The sequence below is a fragment of the Protobothrops mucrosquamatus genome, unplaced genomic scaffold (genome assembly GCF_001527695.2).
Source record: "Protobothrops mucrosquamatus isolate PMUCROS unplaced genomic scaffold, P.Mucros_1.0 scaffold275, whole genome shotgun sequence".
NCBI lineage: Eukaryota > Metazoa > Chordata > Lepidosauria > Squamata > Viperidae > Protobothrops > Protobothrops mucrosquamatus.
Genome location: NW_015386619.1, coordinates 1251793 through 1279171, shown reverse-complemented (window position 1 = coordinate 1279171; position 27379 = coordinate 1251793). Strand labels below are relative to the sequence as shown.

At 35.6% G+C, this 27379-nt stretch overlaps 1 protein-coding gene across 1 annotated transcript in view; it reads right to left on the bottom strand.

The window, feature by feature from the left end:
• The window catches only part of LOC107286328 (metabotropic glutamate receptor 8), a 447549-nt gene that overhangs the window by 58823 nt on the left and 361347 nt on the right, over positions 1-27379 (bottom strand). Inside the window, exon 7 of the mRNA XM_015814679.1 lies at positions 20381-20517. Within this exon, the coding sequence (XP_015670165.1) occupies positions 20381-20517 (137 nt within the window). The remainder of the gene's footprint in view (positions 1-20380; positions 20518-27379) is intronic.

Below are 27379 nucleotides of genomic sequence, written 5' to 3'. Positions count from 1 at the left end.
CCAACCAAAATGGCATCCAAAAATGTGTCACCATTCCAATTCTCTAGAATTTTTTATCCCAGAGAGATTAGAAAGAAACAATGCTAAGGCCAAAAATTAAAGCTGGGTGTTTTAGTCATTTGGAGGTTAAAATCAGCTCAATGGGTAGACTATAAATTAAAAGCATTAAACAGTGACAGATGTGTTTGAGGCCTCCCCCTACAGAAGTCCTTGAAACATACAATCACTGATCTGTTAATTCCATTTTATTCTTTCAGTTCTATTTTTCTTATCCAGTTCTTTGTTCCTTTTTGCATTTCTTTTGAATTCTGCCTCATTAATTTACCACTTTGTGGGCACATTGGCTGGTCTAAGCAACTTGTCTATTAAGATATAATACCAGTGCTTTTTTTGTAAAAAAAAAAAAAAAGTGCCGGAACTCACACATGTCATACAACCCGCCTTGCCTACTCTACAAGGTTCCATCCAAAAAAGGTGCCGGAACTCCGTTCTGGGCGTTCTATGACAAAAAAAAGCCCTGTATAATCCTATAATCTTTTGGTAAAATATGGTATTGGGAATATGTAGAAAAAACATTAACAGCATCTATTAACTACATTCAAGTATCAAAAACACTCCAAGTTCATGATTACTGTACAAATATCAGTTGCTTTCTACAATAAGTTGTGTTTCCCATCAAAAATAAATCTGTCTCAACTTTGCAAGATTACAATGAGAGTGCTGTGCAATATTTAGTGATAATAAGAAAATATTATTCTGCCACACATGATCCAGGATTAAAAAGTCTAAATAAAGTAACTTTTACAAAACATACTCAATTTAAAATAAGAAATAATTTAGTTTGGAAAATATAATATTGTAGTAATTAATAAGCCAACGAAGTACAGTAACTGATTCTGTCTGGCTCAGGCATGAAGATCTATGTGTGACAATTCATGCTTCATTAGTTTTAAGTAATAGAATAGAAAAGAATAGAATAGAGCTGGAAGGGACCTTGGAGGTCTTCTAGTCCAGTCCCCTCCTCAAGCAGGAGAACCTATACTGTACCATCTCAGACAGGTATATGTCTAGTCTCTTCTTGAAAATCTCCAGTGATGGAGCGCCCATGATTTCTGGAGGCAAGCTGTTCCACTGGTTGATTGTCCTCACTGTCAGGAAGTTTCTCCTAAATTCCAGGTTGCTTCTCTCTTTGATCAGTTTCCAACCATTGTTTCTCGTCCTTCCCTCTGGTGCTCTGGTGAACAACCTGTCCCCCTCTGCCTTGTAGCAACCCCTCAGATACTGGAACACTGCTATCATGTCTCCCCTATTTCTTTTTTTCTTTAGACTAGACAAACCCAAGTCCTGCAGCCATTCTTTGTATGTTTTAGTCTCCAGGCCTTTGATCATCTTAGTTGCTCTTCTCTGAATTTTTCCAAACTCTCAACATTTTTTGTGATATGGTGACCAAAATTGGCTGCAGTATTCCAGGTGTGGTCTTACTAGGGTTTCATAAAGTGGTACTAATACTTCAGGTGATCTTGATACTATGCCTCTGTTTATACAACCCAGGACTGTATTAGCTTTTTTGGTTGCTGCTGCATACTGCTGGCTCATAGTCAAGTGATCATCCTCTAGGACTCCAAGGTCCCTCTCACAGATACTGTTTTTAATATGGTTTCACACTGTCCTTTCTTTATTCTTGCCAAAAGTTAATTGCTTCTCAGACTACTGTACATGTCTTCTTTCCAAAATATTTGGCTATGACTGAATTTGCTCATGCCTTCTTATAGTCTTTAAAGAATGGCACATCTGAAATAATTATCATAGAACAAACTATAGAAGCAATGTTTTTATTTCTTCTGGCATATGTCAAACAGTATTTTAAATGTTGGCATTTGACATATTCATTTTTAGTGTTATTGGGAAGTAAGGAGCCCTGGTGGCACAGTAGTTAAGTGCAGTATTAAAGGCAAACTACCCAGAGCCTAGAGTTCAATTCTGACGAGGCTCAAGGTTGACTCAACTTTCCATTCTTTTGAGGTTGATAAAATGAGGACCCAGATTATTGGGGGCAATATGCAAATAATGTTCTTCATTGTAAACTGCCCAGATAGTGCTGTAAAGGGTATATAAGTCTAAATGCTATTCCTATTGCTGTAAAAATTATGATTTAGCAAAGTTTGAAAGGAATGCTTTGTTTTGAACATGCTTTTGAGCAAAGCACCACTTTGAAGCAGGTTTGCAAAATGATGATACTTCCTTCTGGGGTTTAAAGTGAAGCAGATAGATCCTCCTTTTTGCATGAATCCAAGGCTTTATCTGGCATGTTTATAAGAGGCTCCTGAATGTGTATTTTACAGCTTCTAAAACTGCTAGATGAGGCCTCCAAGCAGTATGAAATGCCAGTATAAAGTGAATTATATCAGTCTGGTGCAAAGAATTCTATCAATATACGTAAAGCCAGTAACACCTCACACAGGCCCATAACAAATCAGTTGAGCAAGATGCATGGATAAATTATGGTCTCTGGATAGTATATTTAGATAGGTGAGTTCAGTCTTCTTATTTGGACTAGTAGAGCCATTAATTCTTTTTGGACAAAAAGTATACAGTGTCTACCTATTAAAGACTTTTTACATCCTAATAGATAGCATTGATAAGATGACATTTTAATATCAGTAGGTTATGAGTTTTTTGGATCAAACTAGTAGATTCAGAGGATAAAAATAGCAAGTGGAAACAAGAGAGGAAAATTTATTTTGTCTTGCTGTGCTTTTTTTTTTTAAAAAAAAACCCTAATTGTTAAGAGTTTTCAGCTGCATCCTTGTTCCTGAGATATCTTAGCAGAAGTGCTGTACAGGTAGTCCTTGACTTACGACCACAATTGAGCCCAAAATTTCTGTTGCTAAGTGAAACATTTGTTAAGTGAGTTTTGCCCCATTTTATGACCTTTCTTGCCATAGTTGTTAAGTGAATCACTGTAGTTGTTAAGTTAGTAACTCAGTTATTAAGTAATCTTGCTTCCCCACTGCTTGTAAGAAGGTTACAAAAGGTAATCACATAATCCCATGACACTTCAACTGTCATAAATATGAATCAGTTGCCAAGTGTCTGAATTCTGATCAAGTGACCCTGGGGATGCTGCAATGGTCGTAAATGTGAAAAATGGTCATAATTCACTTTTTTCAGTGCCGTTGTAACTTTGAATGGCCACTAAATGAACTATTTTAAGTTGAGGAGTACCTGTATTTTATAATGGTGATTTCACAAGTTGAATTTATTTTCCATTTATTATCTTTCCTTTGTCTTGATTTACATACATGTAACCATCATTCAATTCACTTTCAAGATAAGCAACATTACACAAAGTATTGAAAAGATATAACTATAAACAAAACACATTATTATTATTATCATTATCATTATCATTATCATTATCATTATCTAGTACAATCCCCTGCTCAGGCAGGAAACCCTATACCATTTCAGACAAATGGCTGTCCAGTCTCTTCTTAAAAACTTCCAGTGTTGGAGCATTCACCGCTTCTGGAGGCAGGTTGTTCCACTGGTTAATTGTTCTAACTGTCAGGAAGTTTCTCCTTAGTTCTAGGTTGCTTCTCTCCTTGATTAGTTTACATCCGTTGCTTCTTGTCTTGCCTTCAGGCACCTTGGAAAATAGCTTGACTCCCTCTTCTTTGTGGCAGCCCCTGAGATATTGGAACACTGCTATCATGTCCCCCCTCGTCCTTCTCTTCATTAAACTAGAAATACCCAATTCCAGCAACCGTTCCTTATATGTTTTAGCCTCCAGTCCCCTAATCATCTTTGTTGCTCTTCTTTGTACTCTTTCTAGAGTCTCAACATCTTTTTTACATCGTGGTGACCAAAACTGGATGCAGTATCATTAACTACCTAATCCTATAGGAGTGGCACAGTGGTTACAATGCAGTATTGCATGCTAACTTTTCCCACAACCTGGAGATCGATCCTGAAGGAGCACAAGATTGATTCAGCCAGGTGAGTAAAATGAGGATCCAGATTGCTGGGGGCAATATGCTGACATTGGAAACCACCCCAAGAGTGCTGTAAAGTGTGTCTTCAATGGGACAGCATATGTCTAAATGCTATTGTTAGTGCGCTAGTGCTATTGCTATGCTTTTTCATCTTTGTTTTCACCATGGCCATGTACCAATTCATACACTGTTCTTTCTTACTTAAAATCCACTTTTTCCTTTTTGAGAATCTCACCAAGTCCATCCATCTAATCACAATTTTTTCAACCTTTCCCTTCCTCTCAATCTATTTACTTTTTCTTTATATATTTGTTTTGCAATTTAATCCTCATTTATTTTCTCTATATGGTCAAATTAGTTCGGCATATTTTTTGTATTGTACTTGTTACTCATTTCTAAATTCAGTCCACATCTGTTCAACACTGTTTCATTTTTGTCAACATTTTCTTCTTTTACCATACAAATTGCACAACTACCTCATTCCCACATTAGTCAACTTGTAGATATGTTTCCCCTGATATACCAAATTGAAAGTACCATATAAAAGTAGGCAAAAACATGTTCTATAATACGTTCTTATATACGTATCTTTTAACTTATATAAATATATTAATTTCCCACAAAAGACCACATTCTATCCACTACCTTCATGCAAGCAATAGGTCATCTTAAATTTTCTCCATCTAATGTATCAATGTACACTAAAACATGCATGTATAAATTGCTAATATTTGTTTCAGTTTCCTTGCCAATAATATAGTGAGATCTGCATAAAATATGTTTGCTCACATTCCCTTGATGAACCTCCATAAATATATTAAACTTATTCCCAGCTCACTCAATCCTGAACCTTTTGCTAGATATTCTATTTGTCCTTGCAAACGCTTTACTTCACCAACAATAGCAAATCCATTGTAATTGTTCTACTTTTATTTTAATTTTTTTATGCCTTCACTTCTATGTTCACTTTTTCCTCAAGATCTATTCGTGATATTCCCAAATGATGGTTTGTCTCAATTCTGGACTATATGCCATAAGCTAAATCATAGCCCAATTTTACTCAAAGCAAGCTACCATTGTTCTATGCAAAGTTCTATGTAGACTTACATAGAGATTTACCTTGAAATTCTACGTATGTCTGCACTCAACCAATCTGGAAGTGTATTTGTGTATTGACATATAATGAATTCAGGTTGTTTTTATTGGTTTTCCATATCCAAATGATATTGAGAAAATAAAGTGCATAAATTATTATGTATAGTTTTGGCCTTGCATTTCTTTATGAAGTTTCTGAGCATTTGTGCCACATTGCACAATATCAGTGATTATTGTGGGATTCCGCCAGTTATGGCATCAAACTTTTGGCTACATGATAAGCGTGCAAGGATTGTTCACATTGAAAGTTCTCTGTTATATGCAGCATCACAAACACTCAAGTTTTTTCTGTGACTCTATACATTGATCAACCCAAATCATAATCATAATTTTCTTAACTGGAAAGAATTAAGCTTCGCTCTCTATTAAAATAATTAGGATTAATGGGATTAATATGGGTTAAGTTATTCCCTAATTAACTTTCAAGCATATGTGTTATACAATATCTGTATTGAAAATTAAACCTGTTCTTGCTTCTAATAAGAAAGTTCCAGAAAATAAATTCACAATAATTAATGATAATAGCATCAAATATATAATTTTACTAATGGATTAAAATAAATTTAATTTCAAAAAGCATAAAAAGTATCTTCAGACCAATTTTCAATGAAGACAATTTTATTGTTTTGATTTTCTTCTGATTACCTTCAGTATTAGCTGGATCTAATGCAATGGAGCATAGGAAAAAAGTGACAACAATGTCAGAAGTATCACTGCACAAGTCATAACTTTATGTCTTATTCAAAGCTATTTTTCCCCTTCACATCCTTTCTGCTTCAGCATTTTCAAAACATCCTCATGCTTCATTGAAGAAATCCAGCTTTCCTTGTCTGTGAAATGATAAAACTAAAATACTGCTTAGCTGCTTAGCTACTGCACCAGATGTACTTTTCCCAGAAGCTTAAAATATTTCTATGTCTAATGCTAATCCATATTCCATTGTCTCAGATTTCTCTCGGGGCAATATTGATGTCATTGTATGCTTTATAGAGTACTTATTGGATATTTTCCTAAGGATCACAAATTGGCTATGCATTTTGCCACTATATCATTAGATGCAGTATCCATTTCCAATGTTTCCCTCAGTAAAAACAAAGCAGTAGATCATCCAGTTGTTCAGGCTCAAGTTCCCTGTGTTCCATTGCCTGTATTCCACTTCAGGATACTCATTTGAGGACCCCACACTTTTAAGTTTGCTGTCTCCCTTACTTCCTATTCAAATTGGATATTGAATTATTATGAATTTTATCCCATCCCACTGTAGCTGTTTTTAAAGACAAATCCTACAAAAGCTCATGCTTTACCCATAGTTATTCACCTGCCTGTTCAGCTTGGCATCTGCTCTTCGTGCAGAGAGGTCCTCTGTTGACTCAGATTCTATCAAACAAGGAGAACATGAGTCATACTCAGTTGTAAGACCTATCGAACACTGAAGCCTGCCTGACAAGAGTCTTGCAAATCTGCTTATCCCTTGGCTACTTGGCTTTGAGTTACACAGAAAACCAGAGGAAGCATTCTTAAGAACAGAACTGAACCAAAACAAAAACTACCACCTGCATCTATTTGACTATTTGACTAAACTAAGCACCACAGCTTCATTTTCTCATTTTAGTTTTCTTGCTGATGAATCTGTGGATTTTATATATATATCTGGATTGCTAACAAAGAATTAAGGGAGAATGGAATAGCTGGGAAGCACGTACTCGATTACCATGGAGAAAGCGACTAGGTAACAAAAACTTTGCGCACTCACCGGAAAAGACCAGCATTGGAAAGAAGCAAGACCTACAGTCCGAAGCCCCCTCGGTTGAGCACCGGCAGGCACGCTTGTCGCAGGCAAGGGAACCCATCGATTTCAACGCCCCTCCACCCAATTTACTGAACAGCCCTCCGCACCATGACCAGCATTTGGGAGCAAGGACAGTACGCACGCCGCCCGGGGGATGGAATGGCTACCATCCCAGGGGCCATACAAACCCCCCCGCCCAGGACACGACAGTGGAGACAGCAAGAAAGGGGGAGGTAACATCTTTGAGACCCCCACCATGCCACCGCACCTGTTTAGACTGGCGCAATGTAACCACACCCCCGAAGGACATGCAAGGGGCTAACACCCGTAGCCGCTCCACCATAGGACTAGTAACGCGCTCCCAGGCAGCAGCGCAGCGAAGGCGTGAGGAGGAGAAAGCCACCGGCAAACTAGGAATGGCATCGGGCCCCGTAGAAGGAGAGAAGGGAGGTTGCCGATCGGATGTAGTATCGGAACGGGTGCCCATGGGAACGCCCACCACCCCCACGGTTGAACAATGGAACCTGCGGACTGATCTGGGTGATGGGTTGGGGGTTGGTGGAAGGGACGGGAGGGGAGGGGAGGAAGGTTCCCATCGGAGGTAGGAACGGCACGGGTATCAGTGAAATGAAAGGAAAGAACACAGTGGAGGTTGTGAGTGGGTGCAGGATCCCTAGGACTGGTATCAGTGAAATGGAAGGAAAGAACACAGTGGGGGTTGTGAGTGGATGCAGGATCCCTAGGACTGGTATCAGTGAAATGGAAGGAAAGAACACAGTGGAGGTTGTGAGTGGATGCAGGATCCCTAGGACTGGACTTCACTGAAGGGAAAGTGGGGGTAGTCATGATAAACATCAAAGGGGTGGAGATGGAATGGCCCCCAAGGATCGTGAAAGGGTGAATCAGCCCAAGGACGGGAGGCGTGTTCCAGCCTGGGAAAGCAGAGGACGCCCACCTGAGATACGGACACAAAAAAAAGGAGGGAGGAGGGCGGCAACACACATGTAGGTAAAGGAGGTAAGGAAGAATTAACTCAGTTTGCAGATGAGGCCAGGATTGGCCGGCCGGGACCTGTCATGAGATCTAGGAGCCGTGTGCAGACATGACTGTATTTATAAGCAAGCTCTCCCAGCATCCTGATTATACCCTGACGATGATGACAGTTTTAAGCCATCGAAAGCTTGGTTTTATTTATTAAAACTGTATTGTTTTATACTTCCTGGTGATCACTTTGTTGTCTTATATATATATATATATATATATATATATATATATATATATATATATATATATATATATATATATATATATATATATATATCTTAAACACGGTACTAAAGATAAAGGAGTGATTCCTGGGTATGCTCATGACGAGGAACAAAAAACGTGACCACCAGGAAAATTTAAAAAACTATAAAAGTTTTAATAAGTTAAAATCCTAGCTTTCGCTGGCCACTGCCAGCATCGTCAGGGATCAGGTCAATGGGAGTGCTTATTTATACATGGTCAAGCTGTTTTTGCGCCCGACCCACGGATGTCGTCATGGGGCTCAGTCGGCCAATCAATGCTCCGGTCGCAGTCTCCGTGTCATTAGCCAGTTTATCCTCGCTGCTCCTACCTTCATACACCTTGTTGCTCACTTTCCTCCCCTCCTCCTGTGTTCCTACGTTAGCCACACATCCTACCTTGCTAGAGGTGAATCTAAGCTCTATATCTCCAGGATAATTGACCCCTTTTTTCCTTTTTGTGTTAGGGTATCCCATCGAGTTGAGTTTCCCATCCCCTCCACCTTGTTTCTGCTCATTGGTTTCACTACCACCCTTCCCATCTCTGGGTGCCTTGTGGGGTATCCTGTCTTGGTTTGCGTCATCTGACGTTCCCCCCCTCTCTTTCTTTTTGCATCCGGCGACTCTTTTTGCATCCGGTGATTCTCCCCCCTATCTGAACGATCTCTCCCACCTTTCTCCCCTTGCAGAATAATATTTTATTTATATTATCTATAAGTTTTGTATAGTTTTATCTTTTTAATACCATATTGTAATCTGTCCAGATGTAATATGGGCAGCCAATAAATTTAATAAATAAAAATAAATAAATAAAATATAATAGAACAGCATGCTACAATATCCAATGGAGCCCTCATCTTTAGACATATTAATACCAAAGCAGCAACAGGATACAAATGCAACCTTGTTTAAAAGATGTAAGGATTTTTAAGAGAAAATAAATGATAATTCAGTCTTGTAAAATGTGAAGGCGTGAAAAAAAATCCAAATTTCTCATTCTGGCTGAGAATACTCTTGGCAGGCTTTCAAGATTCTGTTGTTATATTCTACAACAGTAAAATAGCATTCGTAAAATCCTTTCTCTGTTTCCTGACCTGGCAGACTTATGAAGAAAATGGAAGAAAATTACATAATCTTCCTTTCATTATAGTAAAAAAAAAAACAATTCTGTAGAATACTAAACAATAGAGCAGCCAGTAATATAGCATGGCTTTTCAAGGACGCTGATCCTATGCATGCATGGATGAATACAGATCATATCAACCAACTACTGCCACCTTAAAACATGTGCCCCCTAAGCTGTAAGAAAGGTGGGAAAAAGAAGCATTGGACTAAAACTGGTATGGAAGTAAAAGGGAATTTCATTCTCAAATGGACAGAGAGAAATCAATCTAGAATACACCAAAGTTTCCTATCTAACCACATTGTATTCTGGATAACTCTGATAAGGTGGAGTCAAGAAACCTATGACAAGGACCTTATTTTCTCTCCATGGATTTTATTATTTAGAAATCAAATTTATAGATTGCCTATCTTACTGTCTAAGTGACTCTGGGTGGTTTGCAAGTAAAAAAAAATAACATCCATATAAAAAGTCCATACAAAAATAACAAATATACAAAGAGCACTCTTAAGCCACCAGCCAACTCCAGGGTTTTGAATCAGTGACAGCGGACTTTCTCTGGAGTAAAATGGCTTTGGAAGCATATTAAGTTGTTGTTCCCATAAAATTGTGGGGAGGATATTGCAAGTTTATGAAGCAGTGGTCTGTAGCCTTTTGTGGGAAACAACAGGACCAAGTTATCATATATCATATGTATATCCCTTATTTTGCATCCCATGCTGTCTGTAATATTTCCAAAACAAGAACAGATTGAAGAACAGAAGAACAAACCTTAAAAATCAAACAATACTCCCAATTTATGGCATGTTCTAGATTTTGATATCTAGAGACATATATCTACAACATTCACTGGTATGTGAATCAATCCTAAAAATAGATTTGTTCTTAATCAGAAAGGTACGTAGCTTTCCTAATTTATGAATGCCAAGTGCTGCAGGCTTGTTTTTATATCTCCTTTGGAAATATAAAGCTGAGTATTCAAAGTTGCTAAATCTACACATTTGTTGTGAAGCAATATAGGTGAGCAGTATGCAGGTGTGATGCTTAAATGAATAAAAGATGATTTTAAAAAAAGATTCTTGTTCACATTTTGTATTCATTACAAAAATCAACATAATTGTTGATACGGATAAAGACATAAGTTCCCTGTTTTACTTATTAAATGATTTGTTGTTGCTGTCAGAAAAAAGAAGTTAAAATGTATCAAGAATAATGATACCTATGGCAGTGAAACAAAATCAGCCATGGAGCAGAAATGAACTGAATTACACTGGCTACCTTAGTGTTTAGCCTTTGTCAGAGGAAGAATTATGTTAATGTTTTCCTATATTTGGCTTAATACTGGTTTATTGAGCGTAAATGTTTGAGGCCTAGTTGATTCGAGTTAGGCCTTATGCCTGTTATAAAAGTACTGAACCAAAGTCCATATTATGGCATATTTCATAATTTAAAGAAAATATTTGTAATTTGCACTGTAGCTGTGTCTTACTCAATATGAATTTGCAAGTTTGCTCATTTAGAACACGAGATTTGGATGTATGGGAAATGAGGAAGTGATACTTGCAGCAGAGTGCAAGTTTCAAACCAACACATGTTATAATGGTTATGTGGAAAGATGTGATTAACAGAAAGAACAAGGAACTGATTACTATTTGCTGCAAAGTCAGCAGCTATGTGTTTGTGGTTTTAAGGTATAAAAGAATGATGTTGGGATGGGATTGGGACCATTTGGTCACAAGCCGTCCGCTTGACTGCTTGTTCATTTGGTCCTCACTGTAATGGGTTATTGAATGTAAGTATTGGATGTGTGTTCTAAATTCTAAATTCTAATAAATCCTAAAGTGAGACTTTTGTGGTGTGCTGTCTCTAATGAGTTTTTCCCCTGATACCTTGGATCAGAGGTGTCAAACTTGCAACATCACGTGAGGTGTCACGACATATCGCAACTTTTTTTCTATTGCCGGCAATGGGGTGGGCACAGTTTTGGGATGATGCACCTGGCCCGCAGGCCAGCAGTTTGACACCCTTGCCTTGGATGATGACTGATCTGTCCTCCCAAACAAGTTTATTCTCAAATATGAACTAGAGTCACCAGCACTTCTCCATGCCTAAAAAATGAATGCTGACCATAGTGTATGCTAGATTTTTGTTGTAAATTGACATGCCATTGCAAATTTGGACATTCCGCTTCCTTAGGTAAAACATGGACAGAATTTTAAAGGAAAATTAGCTTGTTTAAATTGGCTGTTTCTTCACACAGATATCAAAAGCATCCATGTAGGTTTTCTCGGCTAATGATCTAGAGACATTGAAGATACCTGACTAGCTTACCATATCCAAAATTAACATGCAGATCACAACTAAATGATCCTTTGGATTTTCACATGTCTCTGAATGTGTAGTTCAAAAAGTTACTGAATTTAAAATAAAACTAGTTATAAAATGCATATTTTTCTATATCTTTCATTTAGAAATGCAAGAAGGTACTGTATATTTTGAAGGCAAAAGCATACCTTTTTTTGCAAATTAGGTTTTTTTCCTTTAAAAAGTATTGATGAATATGGAAGAAATTTGTGCATGAATACATGCAAAAATGACCCAGTTTTGAAACAGGTAATTCTAGTTTTATTTTACAAACTGTCCTTCTCCTTTGGGTTTAGTAAGAACGTAACACAAAAGACAGACGCCAAATTGTGCTTAATACCAGAAACACATCACTCTTTCCTCACCATTACCATCCACCTCTTATCTTGAAAGACATTCATTGGTTGCTCATTATTTTTAAGGAACACTTGAAAGGTGTTTGTGCTTTAAAGGTCTAAATTGGTGTTTCTGAAGCTCAGCACCCTTAAGATGTAGGAACTTCAACTTCAACTCTTAGAGTTCCCAGCCAGCCATATCTGGAACATGGCTTTCTGTGGATATGAACCTATCTAATGATAGGATCATTAAAACAGATTTTCTTACAGATGTCCTCACTTTCTGAGGTTCCTTCCTTCCAGAGTTGTTCTTTCCTCTCTTTCTCCTTTACCCAGCTCTCTTCATTTTGAATTAGTTAATATTGATTTTAACTATATCTATCAGATTTCTGTATTGTTAGTCACCTTGAATGACTTCTAGCAGAAAAGGAGAATGTCCATGGATTTAATATAAATAATAAGAGTTACCTGTCTATTTTATAAAGCTATCCCAAGGAGACATACAAAAGAATTGTTTGCAAGATCTCAAGACATCATATGATGGCCGGAGAATAAATAATGCTTTGTTTCAACAGCTTTCCTTTATTTGCATGATTGTTTAAATGTAGACTTTTCCCATTTTTGTCAGCTGTTGTTCTGCGTAAATTTTTGATGTCAAACATAACATGTTTCACAGAAAGTTAAAAAAAACTTACTTTAATCTTGAATGGTATTTGTTATTTTTTTAAGTAAAAATATCTATCTTCCTAACAGCTATATTGGCTTTGAAAAGAACGTGAAGAGAGTGTGTGCCTGGAGCATTTACATTACTAAGGGGTAAAGGCAGAAAGCAATTCTGAAACTAAAAGGAAATCCAGATGTCAGCAAAATCTGCTGACATAGGTATCCTCAAGATTTTGTAATGTTTTTTCCAGGGCAGACTCAGCATTTTCTGCCAAGAAAGAAGAGCCACTATCATATCGATAGAAATAGAAGCAGCACAACAGGCTGAAGAAACCACTCCAATGTCCATAGAAAAACAGTTACCTGTAAAATAAATCTAAATATTTGATGCAGCACCAAGAAAAGAAAAATTAAGTCTCATGATAGTGAACATTCAGGATTAACATGTCCTGGCTACAATATCCAGCTGTTCTCTCAGAATACAACTATCCGTTGATATTGATTTATTCCTTAATTTGATTAAATAGATTCCTCTGCTTAAATTTTGTCCCTTTGCCTGATAAAAAGATATATTTGTGCTATTTAACATCAGAGTATTTTGAATATTCCTATCATGAAAACAAGTTGCAAAGACTTTGCTATTATGCCAAATATAGCATGCAAAACCAGATTACTTGTTCATTCTTTTAACCAGCCATTATTGTATAATATGATTCACTGCAACTTTTCAGGATCGTAGTTGAAGCGCTACTTCATAACCTGCTTAAATATTTCTAATATAGCAGTTGTCTATATGCTATAATTTATAATCTAACGTCTGTATTTTTGCAGCTGTGGTCTGCTAACAAAGCAACACAGTGCTAGGCTGCATTAACAGAGGGATAGAATCAAGATCACATGAAGTATTAATACCACTTTACAATGCCTTGGTAAGGCCACACTTGGAATACTGCATCCAGTTTTGGTCACCATGATGTAAAAAAGATGTCGAGACTCTAGAAAGAGTACAGAGAAGAGCAGCAAAGATGATTAGGGGACTGGAGGCTAAAACATATAAGGGACGGTTGCTGGAATTGGGTATGTCTAGTTTAATGAAGAGAAGGACAAGGGGAGACATGATAGCAGTGTTCCAATATCTCAGGGGCTGCCACAAAGAAGAGGGAGTCAAGCTATTTTCCAAGGCACCTGAAGGCAGGACAAGAAGCAATGGATGGAAACTAATCAAGAGAGAAGAAACCTAGAACTAAGGAGAAATTTCCTGACAGTTAGAACAATTAACCAGTGGAACAACCTGCCTCCAGAAGCTGTGAATGCTCCAACACTGGAAGTTTTTAAGAAGAAACTGGACAGCCATTTGTCCGAAATTGTATAGGGTCACCTGCCTGAGCAGGGGGTTGGACTTGATGACCTCCAAGGTCCCTTCCAACATTATTATTATTATTATTATTATTATTATTATTATTATTATTATTATTATTATTATTATTATTGGATATATATACCTTTCAGAAATTGTTGGAGTATCCAATTGTCCTAGAAGGTTAAATTGTTAGAGAAAGCAGGAAAAGTGTAGAAAAGGAGATCCATGTTGAAGCAACTTTGAACTGCAAATTGAAAGCCATTCAATTCTATCTCTTTGTTAGAACTAGAATTCCTGAGTCTAGCATTCCTTGTTAAATTTGCAATAAAATATACTGATCATACATTTTGAGAATCTTAAAAGAAAGCCATTACATTCCTCAATGGGCTTGCAGTCTTCTGACACAACAAAACTCCATCTTTCCCCCCATTTTTCCATAGCCTTATTATGTGAGCTGATGATAAGAGTATTCTGATTCAAATTTCAAAAAAAATGTACTATATTGGGTCATGAACATGGTACCCTTCCCCAGGAAAGCAGTATTTCCTGTGTTGCTTTTTATGGATCTGCAATTTCAGATGACAATCTGCCAAAATACTGAACTTCTTATATTACTTTCATACATGTTATGATGCATGTACAAAGGAAGAGGTCTTGTAAAGTGATGAGACAATGCCACTTCTATTGTTTTATTTATTTGTTTGTTTGCCCTTCAATCACTGAAGTAACCCTAGGGGAGGGTATACACTAGGACAGACATGTCAAACTCAGGACATCATGTGACATCGCGTGATGTATCGGAGCTTTTTCCCCATTGCCGGCAATGGGGTGGGCATGGTTTCCTCGTGACGTGTCTGGCCCACGGGCCGGCAGTTTGACACCCCTGCACTAGGATTTTTAAAAAATCATGGAGGCAATAAAAAGAGCAAAACAAATAATAGCAAATTGTTCCCCTTAATTCTCCCTGCCCCTGTGATACCTTTGACTACATTGTATATAGCATACATGATAAACAAATAGTAAAATATAAAGAACAAGAAATCAAACAAAAGGAAATTATTCCTGTGTTCACACAGTGGATCAAGTCATGGTTTGTTTTAGCATGAGCAAGAATGATTAGGTTCTCATGTAACAATATTATATAAACTACACACTACATGATGTTTTTTTGCCCATAATACTAAACCAGAATCACATTATGAGTTTGCACAATATTTGTACCTATCTTTGGCAACCATGCTTAAGCAATCCTGTTATTTAAACACTACAGTACTGTACTCCTTTGTTGACATATGGTAGATACACATTAGCTTCTCTGAGTTAATATTGTAATTGTCAGAATTTTTAAAGCTAGAACATTGAGGTAGGACTTGCTGCATGTGAGAACAGGTACAAAATGAGTTAGGTTTAGTGTTCATTTTTTTTTTTTACATTCACCACTTCAATTTAGTATTAGAAAACAATGTTGAGAAACCATGTATATGATGATATTCTCATTAGTTGCATCTTACAAACATTTTTGCATATTATGATTATCATTATTATTCTATTTATTATTTTAATATTTAAATTGAATGAATGTAAGCTGCCTAGAATCATTCCTAGCGAGATGATCAGCATGTAAGTTTAATAATAAAATAAATAAATAAAAATAAAATAAAAACAATAAATAAATATCAAAATATTAGAAGTATAACATATTATACTTACTACCTTATATACCGTATTTAACCTAATTATTATTAAATTAAGTGGGACTTACTTCTAAGCAGAAACATATATGACTGCATTCTATAGCTAGAATCTAAGCAAATAAATTGGTAAACCTACTACATGCAGTACTTATTTCTTTTAATTAAGTAATAAGATTGTAAGTTGTATAGCATAGCCAGCAATAGACAAACAGTAAACAATTACATATTCATGACCTGTAATCCCTATCTTTCTGTTTCCACAAGGTTTAGGGAAGTATACATGAAATTATTCCATTTCATCATCAAAACAGTTTTATCAGCTTTATTACCATTAATGGATTAGAATAAGATTAGAATAACTGCCAGAAAGAAAGTTGAACACAGCTCTCTTAATGATTCCAGGGAAACAAAGTCCTCTAAATTGACTGCAGTGGGTCTCTTGATACTGACAAACAATAAGTAATGTACAGAAATGCTACCATTAGAATTATGATTAATAGATAAGAAGGATTGGTATAATAAGCATCAAAACAATATTCATTTTAAAAAGTCTGTAATGAACTCTTGTATTAAGAATTGGTTTAACAATGATGCATGATATTAGCTAATGATGTGCAGAATTTTCATCTGTTTGGATAATCCCATAAGAAAAGAAGATGAGATATGAAGTTTAGGTTTTCTTTACACACAGTTTTTTTTTAACTACACATCTTATTGGAATTATTCTATGCCATTATATGATCATCTGGCCATTAAAGGAACTGCTGTTGATTTAAATCATAAGATTCTTCTTGATAAGGTGAATACATTTTTAATGTAAGGGATAAGAAGCTCAACATAAATTTAACAGTAACCAAATATAAAAGAGAGAATTGATGTACAAAACAATGCACAAATTCTTCCCAACATTACAAATTTTTAAAGAAATTATTTTATTTGTTGGCAAAAAAGACATTCTTTCATGTGGATGAAAATATTTCTTCAAAGTAGAATAGATTAGCATTAACTGAAATCTTCATATATCAAGGTTCACATTCTCTATATACTTATTGTGGAATAAATCCCATTTACTTAGTAAAACTTGCCTTCCTAGAATAACTTTAAATATTGCACATCACAGAACAAAACCCAAATGCCACTGACTTAATTAGATTATGCCATATCTAGCACACATTTATGAAAGATACTGACAATTACTTGTGATACATCACTTCAAATACGTCAAAACTCCTGGCAATTAAAATTGATTAGAAAGAATATGTCCATTGAGCACACTTTTTTGGGAAATACTGGACAAAAAAAATTCATTCTATTATTCCTAAAACTTCTCTGATTTGTACATCTTATAGTTGGATAAGCAGCAGCAACTTTAGAAGTTAAGCAATTAATACATCTGCTATCGATAGTAATTTCAAGAGCAAATATTAGAATATCTGTGAATTATATGGAACTTTGAAAACCATCTCAATGTTTGGGGAAGGTCTAATAACATTTAAAACAATATTAAAAGGAAAAGCCAAGAGGATAAAATCTCTTTATAGGTCAGACATGTCAAACACAAGGCCCAGGGGCCAGATGCGGCCCACGAAGGGGTTTCATGTGGCCCGCAAAGCCATCCTGGAAACAGTGAGGGAACGGCCCCCACTGCCTTGGTCCTAGCCCCGGTGGACCATGCCTTGCGCCGGTGGACCATGCCTTGGCACTTGCCCCAGTCCCACCCCCTTCTGCCAGAGACCCTCAGATCTGTCCCACTCCTGCCCAGGCCCCCATAGGCACCCTTGACGCAAATGATATAGAAATGGCCACGCCCACCCAGTAGCCATACCGACTCCATCCATGCCCACCCAGTAGGCTGCACCCACTCTGGCCACACCCTCCCACCCCCCCCAGGGCAACCGCAATGCTGATGCGGCCCTCAGTGAAATTGAGTTTGACACCCCTGCTATAGGTGTATTAAAATGACAATAATTAAAGTTCAATTTATAATATAAGAAAGAGTTATCCAAATAAAGGAAAATGCCAGGGTAGCTTTTCACTAACGTCATGAGGGTCATATTTTTTTTCCTTTAATATTTTTAAAGTTCCATATAATTCATATATAATTGTTCTTGGAATTACTATTGATAGGAATAGTAATTGACCAGAAACCATAACATTACTGGAAAATATTGAAGGCATTGAAAACATCATTTACCATGCCTTCATGTTGATAATGCAATTTAAAAATGTTCTATCATTTTGCTCTTATACTTTTCTGTATCAAAGATTTATATTTTTATTTTTACACTGTAGGCAGAATGAGAAACTTCTTCTAAGCCAAATACTGCATGTTTTTGCTTGAATTAAAGCAATAACTGGATAGCCTCTTGCCAGAAAAGTGTCAAAAATTAACAGCAAATATGGTAAAGTGGTCTAGTGGTTGGATATAGGAATCTATTTTATGCATTACTGTTGGTAGCACAGTAATAATTATGGCAAAGTAGCCTCAGAGTAGTAATCACTTGTAAATCACTATTATTTTGTTATTCTTATCATTGGCCTGTTACAATATAAACTAGTACTATATGAATCTTTTTTGGCCAATCAAAATTCACTGTTTAAATATTTATTAATTTTTTATTTAATCATCAGTTGGTTTGTCATTGAGCATTTTCAATGGAATATTGACAAATAGAAGAACACATTCATGTATGTGCAATCCTTTCCTGATAATTAATGGGCTGGTTCAACCCTGGTTCTGGATGAATTAAGAATGTAATTAGAATTAGTAGTCATTGAGGTGTTACTTTCAGGAAGGCTATTCTATCTATAGCGAATGTTTGAAAGATGTTACAGCATGCCAATAAACTGGAGAATTCCAACAGTCTTCTAAGAAAATATATTGTTCTCTGGAACAGGCTTCTAGGCTCTTTCTCTTTATCAAATGCATGTTGTGAGTTGAGTGGCTCATTCTAAGCACAAAATAAATAAATCAGTTAATACTGAAACTCATTTTAAATAAATGCAGAAGCCCCAAGAAACAAATACATTTTTAAAAAAATCATTGCTTTTAAGTTAAGCCATATTTATGAAATTACATTAAACAAAATTACAAACTTACATTTAGATGAAGTTGATTCGTCCAGTGGCCAATGATTTTATATTCTGCACTTCTATTGGTTATTTGATACTGGAAGATATCGTAACGTCCAGGTGCATCTCCATTTTCATTGAAAATGACAGGTGTTCCAGCACTCCCTATGAAAGATAATAAAATTCTTACTTAATAATCTTAATTTATTACTGGAATAGAATTACATCACTTTGGCCACTAAAGGAGAAAACCAAAAGAATCCTGAAAAATATGTTATTCTTCTGAAAAGCAAGTATCAGGGATCAAATAGTTATCAATGAGTCTGGAAGCAAGTTCAGAGATCAAATAGTGACCAATGAGTATTAATTGATTGATGTAATATAACTACTTGTACTGTTTTTAAATTTATTGATTGTTTAATCATTTCAAAAAGTCTGGGACTGGTGAATAAGGGGCCACATTATCAGAGCATATACAGCCAGCATGTACAGTTTAATTTGTATCCAGGTTCAGCAACAGATATCTTCAATCAGGCTGGGTGATTCTATTGCTATTTTATATGTCTATAGTGAAGTATTCACTTAGTCTAGGCATTAGATCATTTCACCTTTTTATGGACCCAGAGGAATGTAAAAATTAAGACATTATGTAATAAAGAGAAGGCTGGAACTGCAATGAAATGCTCTGATTCAGTTTTCCAATTTATTGGAAAATAATTGTTAATAATAATAATAATAATAGTAAAGTTGGAAGGGACCTTGAAGGTCATCTAGTCCAACCCCCTGCTCAGGCAGGAAACCCTATACCATTTCGGACAAATGGCTGTCCAGTCTCTTCTTAAAAACTTCCAGTGTTGGAGCATTCACCGCTTCTGGAGGCAGGTTGTTCCACTGGTTAATTGTTCTCACTGTCAGGAANATTTTAATTGGAAACACAGCTTGTAATATTTGGTTTTAATTCGGCTTTTATCGGGGTTTATTTTCTGTATTTTTGTATTTTTGTATTTTGTAATTTTTTTGTATTTTGTGTATATTATTTGTTTTTAATATGCTGTGAACCGCCCTGAGTCCTATGGGAGAAGGGCGGTATACAAATTAAAATAATAATAAATAAATAAATAAACACATTCATGTATGTGCAATCCTTTCCTGATAATTAATGGGCTGGTTCAACCCTGGTTCTGGATGAATTAAGAATGTAATTAGAATTAGTAGTCATTGAGGTGTTACTTTCAGGAAGGCTATTCTATCTATAGCGAATGTTTGAAAGATGTTACAGCATGCCAATAAACTGGAGAATTCCAACAGTCTTCTAAGAAAATATATTGTTCTCTGGAACAGGCTTCTAGGCTCTTTCTCTTTATCAAATGCATGTTGTGAGTTGAGTGGCTCATTCTAAGCACTAAATAAATAAATCAGTTAATACTGAAACTCATTTTAAATAAATGCAGAAGCCCCAAGAAACAAATACATTTTAAAAAAAATCATTGCTTTTAAGTTAAGCCATATTTATGAAATTACATTAAACAAAATTACAAACTTACATTTAGATGAAGTTGATTCGTCCAGTGGCCAATGATTTTATATTCTGCACTTCTATTGGTTATTTGATACTGGAAGATATCGTAACGTCCAGGTGCATCTCCATTTTCATTGAAAATGACAGGTGTTCCAGCACTCCCTATGAAAGATAATAAAATTCTTACTTAATAATCTTAATTTATTACTGGAATAGAATTACATCACTTTGGCCACTAAAGGAGAAAACCAAAAGAATCCTGAAAAATATGTTATTCTTCTGAAAAGCAAGTATCAGGGATCAAATAGTTATCAATGAGTCTGGAAGCAAGTTCAGAGATCAAATAGTGACCAATGAGTATTAATTGATTGATGTAATCTAACTACTTGTACTGTTTTTAAATTTATTGATTGTTTAATCATTTCAAAAAGTCTGGGACTGGTGAATAAGGGGCCACATTATCAGAGCATATACAGCCAGCATGTACAGTTTAATTTGTATCCAGGTTCAGCAACAGATATCTTCAATCAGGCTGGGTGATTCTATTGCTATTTTATATGTCTATAGTGAAGTATTCACTTAGTCTAGGCATTAGATCATTTCACCTTTTTATGGACCCAGAGGAATGTAAAAATTAAGAGATTATGTAATAAAGAGAAGGCTGGAATTGCAATGAAATGCTCTGATTCAGTTTTCCAATTTATTGGAAAATAATTGTTGCTCCAGATATCCCATTTTCCAGTGCTTTGTTTTATGTTTCCTCTACCCGCATTCAACAGTCTGTCAGCCAGTCAGCATTCTGCTGAATTCTTAGTTTATTTGTATATTTGGTATTTCTTTCTTGCAAATTTCACTGTGATTATATAAGAAATATTATATGAAATTATGTATCAATTTATATCAGATCCTGAGTCTAGCATTAATATAAATAAGGATTGGAATTAAAACAATCACTTCTTGAAGTAGAATGCAATGATCGCTGAATTGTTTTACACACATCTTTTCTTATATTTATGTCCTACATAAATTATTTTAAAGAAATGGTGTGGTGGAGAAAGACAATTGGTACAGTCTCCAACATTATATTAGTAGATTTCTGCTCATTTGCTTGGAATTTCCCCAGATGCTGGTTAATTCTCCAACTATATTGAAAAGATTTGGGATTGTACAATGAATAAAGAAAGTAGATGAATCTTGACCATTACCGAATGAAATTTGATCGGTGGGCAGATATCACAACAAAAATCTGGAAAAATGTATATTTTGTGTGCTACATAAAGCTAATATATACAATTCATAACTAATTTTAATTGTTTATTTAGCAATTGTCAGATAAAGGAAATACTTGTGAATTAATACATGCAATCTAAGTGCAGCTGGTCACAAAATGCTCATTTTAATATAGAAAAAGGAGTCAATTCTCTACACCATTATATAACTAATAGAAAATGAATGCTCTTCCAGCCTTGGTAGCATCATTTTTCCATGACCATAAAAATATGCGATAACCATTATCATTTTCTTCCTGGTGGTTTCTAAACTACTGGTAAATTCATATCTATATCTAAAGCACTAGAAAACCAAAATTAATAACATACCCACATAATACATGTGATTATTTCACTCTGAGCACCAAATATCCAATTAGTCAGTTACCCACATTATTCTAAAAAGATACAATGATGTCCATTTACATCAGAAGAAACAGTGCCAATATATTCCTACATTTCTAAATGCACTTAAATATGCAATTATATTTGTACAATGCTCTCACTCCGAGAATAAAAAACTTACACATAATCAAGCCTTTCAGCTTTGTAAGCAAGCAATTCCTGATAAAAGAAGACTGTATTTTGATCAGAATATAAAATAAAAATAGATCAAATGAAGCCATATTGAGAGTATGCTAAAGTGTATGCTTCACCTGTCATTATTACTAATTTGCATCATCAGAGTTGAGTGCCAAAGTAGATTATTGATGGGTCATATTTTTTTAACTATTGCTTTCCTTTTTAATTAGCAGTTAAATGGAGCCACAAGGTAGATAAAAAATAAATAAATTACACAGGTGGGTAAAATAGAAAAGGAAAAGCATCTATATCAACATACAGTCCTTAAAACCCCAAAAGGTATATTTAAAAATGGAGAACAAAATCTGTTTGCCTTTATTCTGTGTTCAAGTGGAAGAGATAAAATAAATTGAAATGAAAAGAGAGCTGATAAAATGATAAGAGCTTATGTAAAAGACAGAATGCCAAAGCAAAAATTATCAACAATTAAGTGGAATGAAAGGATTCTAATTTGAAACTGTTGCGTTGGCGATAGAATGAACACTCTACTCTATCCAATTCAGTGATAAATGAAGTTATTATCACTGTGAAATCCCAGAAACAGAGCAGCATTTCAAACAATATAAAATCTAAAATAGAAAATTATTGTTTTCCAGGTATTAAAACAAGCAGAAAAAAAGAATTCTATTCTAAAACGTTATTTACAACGAATGACTGTAACAGAATCTTCCATCTTATCAGGAGAAATACAGTCTGTTCTGAAGTGGTGATAAATTAAAACTGATGACAATTCTATGGGTGTTGGGTTTGTTGTTGAGAAAACTTTGCTTCAAAATCAGGTTTATCAGAAAGAAAGAAAAAAAAGAAAGAAAGGAAGGAAGGAAGGAAGGAAGGAAGGAAGGAAGGAAGGAAGGAAGGAAGGAAGGAAGGAAGGAAGGAAGGAAGGAAGAGGACTTCCTCCCCTCTGTCATATTTACAGGTACATTTATCACCCACAAATAGGGCCAGCGAACTGCTCATTAAACAAAGTGGTTGCTAAGTGAAACTGTGACTGCTCCACTTCAGTTTTCCTTTGCTTTACAAACAGGTGAAGATCATAAAGATGAGTATTGGTTGCAAAGTTATCTTTTCATCAACATCATAATTGTGAATAGCCACTAAATGAGGTAGTCGCTAAACAAGGATTACTGATAAAAGAACCATGGACAATAAAACTTTGCCAGATGTCATCGGTGATTAAAGGAGCAAATTATCACCTAACTTCTTGGCCCAAGATTCACCCTTGTTGTTGTTAATTGTGAAGTCGTGTCCAACCCATGGACAACATTCCTCCAGGTCTTCCTGTCCTCTACCATTTCTGGAGTCCATTTAAGCTTACACCTACTGCTTCAGTGACTCCATCCAGCCACCTCATTCTCTGTCATCCCCTTCTTCTATTGCCCTCAATCTTTCCCAGCATTAGGCCCTTCTCCAGTGAGTCCTTCCTTTTCATTAGGTTGCCAAAGTATTTGAGTTTCAACTTCAGGGTCTGGCCTTCTAAAGAGCAGTCGGGGTTGATCTCTTCTAGGACTGACCGGTTTGAATGCCTTGCAGTCCAAGGGACTCGTAGGAGTCTTCTCCAGCACCATAGTTCAAAGGCCTCAATTTTTTGTCGCTCAGCCTTTCTTATGGTCCAACTTTCACATCCATATATCGCAACTGGGAAAACCATGGCCTTAACTATACACACTTTTGTTGGCAGAGTGATGTCTCTGCTTTTTAGTATGCTGTCTAGATTTGCCATAGCTTTCCTCCTCAGGAGCAAGCGTCTTTTAATTTCTTGGCTGCAGTCCCCACCTGAGGTGATCTTGGAGCCCAGGAAAATAAAATCTGTCAGTACCTCCATTTCTTCCCCATCTATTTACGCCAATTTTAATTGCTCTCTTATTTATAACTTTCTCCAGACTTCATAGAACAATTAGTCTTAACTAACTTAACAATTAAAAATCTTTCAGTTCCAAAATCTGTTGAACAAATTAAGGCTTAGTGACTTGACCATTCAAGATCATCTTACCCCAAAAGATTAGTCGAAAAACGAAAAATTCTAAATGTTTAAAGTTAAGTAAAAGAAGAAAGGCAAAGTTTGTGTAGCAGGAGTATCACCTACCATTTGTCCATAATTAATGGTAGCATAGGGGGGGGGGGGAATTCACAAAATTTTGTACTGTCCTGATTTGAAAGGTCAGCCAAATAAACTCAAACATAAAATTAAGCAAAGTAAGGAGAACATTTTAAATAGCAAGTTCAGAAGGACTACAGTGGGAGCCTCCTGGCAGTCATTCCACAGCTTTCCAGATTTTTTTGTTGTAAGATAGATCACATAAAATTTACCCTAGGTCTCTTAACTAGCTGGGGACTACAGTGTATTGATAGAAGCTGAATAATAACCATTCAGTCAGATGATGATAAAATGCCTTGTGATCCCACCCCATCCCCAGAGAAGACTGTCACCTTCTTGACAATTGTTCTTATTTCACTAGGGACATGTAGATGTTACTATCAAAAATTTAATTTTGCAAATTGATGGCATAGTTATTGTCCTGTTTAATAAAAGAAAGGTTACTTTGTAGAAACATTGTGTCTTTCCGCTTTTCTTTAAATAGCATTCTTAACTTTAAATTATGTAAAAACTCAGAATACAAGAACCCAAGGGAACCTGCCACTTCAGTTATTACAAAATTGCCAAAGCAATTTTACTGTCTCATTATCACATAATTTCATTTCATAAAATATCTAGAGCACATAGTTAGCTTTCAAATTATTACTGAAATGCAAAGATAGATATATGCAAAGCTAAATTACGTATACGTATATGTATAATTAAATTTATATGCCATCTGACTCCCAGTAGATGTGAGTGGTTTACAATTGTTAAAACACTGAAACACAAAGTAAAATACAGAAATATACATATATGACAAGACAAAAGAACAATGTTAAAGAAAATAAACACAAAGGGGAACAGAGGGAAGAAATCATTTATGGATTAGAAACTGAGGATAACAAATAATTACACTCCTTTTTTATCTTGATAATAGTTAACTAGAGGACCTATAATTGTTTATTGTAAAAAGCAAAAAAAAATGTTTGTTGAGTGCATATATTAATACCCAAAATCATAAGGTATTACTCAGGTTATCAATAAAGCACTTAAAAAGGGATTTAATTTACAATGTTTTATTGGCCAGGTATTTACTGGAGGAGAGCCAGAGTGGTGCAGCAGTTAAGGCACCAGGCTAGATGCTGGAAGATCATGAATTCTAGTCTCGGCTTCAACACAAAGTCAGCTTAGACCAGTCACAGTGACAGAAGCCATTTTTATTAATATGCAATTTCTATAATTCTGTTGTTGGATTACTGAAACATGCTTTTACCCAAAGCTTCCTGTAATGATCACTCAGAAGGCAATGCTGAAACTCTTCTCAAATCTTACCAAGAAAACTTGGTAATCTCTGAGCTTATTTGCTTGCTTCCAGAAGTTTTATTACCTGACTAGGTACATCATCAGTCCTAGTGTGTGGGGGGTTGTTTCTTGTTTGTATATATATATATATATAAATGCACTATAGACCACATGGATGTGATCAATTTCTAAGTCTTTTCTGATACTCAGCAGTTGATTGAATTTGATCTGGTAACAATAAGACATATGCACAAATGAATGGTTATATAGATATCTCTGAAATGATAAGAGACTTAAACTATCTCAGCAGGTTAAACTTTTATAGTTTTTCTTTTTTTTTTCTTCCAGCAAGAAAAAAACAAAAGAGGACAACCTTAAATTTGAAGCCTGCTGACATGAAAGCTATTTATATTAACTTTTTCATTAAAACTAGCTCTGTGATAGAATTTAAACAATCAGTTAAATTTTACAATAACATATACTAATCTTGTATTTTAAGTTTAATAATAATAAACACTTGGCATTGACAAAATTACTGGGAGTCAATTGCAAAAGGCAATTACTTGAAACACCCTACATCCTGTGACAATACCTTTAATATTATTAAATAACAGCTTCCTATTCCTACATGGAAAAAAGTTCATAAGTGGACAAAATACAAAATCCAGTATAAACATCTAGCTGACTATGCAACCAACCACAATACTAATATCAAACTGCAGTGTTCAACATTCCAACAAAGATTTTTCTTTAGAGCCAGGTTTGATCAAATAAAATTGGCTTGAAGCTATAATCATAACCCAGTTATAGACTGCAACTCATTAGTAATTGCTAAGTCAAAATTTAATGATATAATCACTAAAGTATAATAGTATAATTATATTTATATGGCAATTTGTAATAATCAGGGTTCAATTTTTATCTGAATTGATGATGATGATGATGTTGGAAGGGATCTTGGAGGTCATCTAGTCCAACCCCCTGCTCAGGCAGGAAACCCTATACCATTTCAGACAAATGGCTGTCCAGTCTCTTCTTAAAAACTTCCAGTGTTGGAGCATTTACAGCTTCTGGAGGCAGGTTGTTCCACTGATTAATTGTTCTAACTGTCAGAAAATTTCTCCTTAGTTCTAGGTTGCTTCTCTCTTTGGTTAGTTTCCATCCATTGCTTCTTGTTCTGCCTTCAGGTGCTTTGGAGAATAGCACCTGAAGGCAGAACAAGGATCGATATAGGTAGTGGGATGGGATTCAAGGTGGGGTTTGGGGATGGGGTTGGGATAGGGGTAGGTACAACAATGGGGTTGCCCCCAATAACATTTCCAAGCTTTAGCAAGCAGACTATTGTCCGGATACAGATATTCAATAAGAATAGTTAATCTATATAAATAAAAATGTAAATGTTCATTTGTTCAAAATCTTAAATCTCCGAAAGTTCTTCACCGATTGCTTTGAAATTTTGACACAATGTTGCATTCGAATATGTGCGTGTTTTTATATACCTATTATATAGATGTCACACCTGTGACAGGTAAAAACATGCTTTTTTTGAAAAACAGTGCCATCTGTTGGCTGAGTGAACGAGAGCCACAGCAACGCATGGTCGGGTACAGCTAGTATAATAATAAATAGCTATAGTCAACAAAAATAACAATAATCATAAAGTATATCGATTAATCAGTAGATATCATTCATCTTATTAAATTTCACAATCATTTCTCGCTCACTCGTTTTGCTAACCATTGGTAAAAGTTGTCCCATGTTTTAAAATAGACTGAGTCTTCTTTCTCTTGAA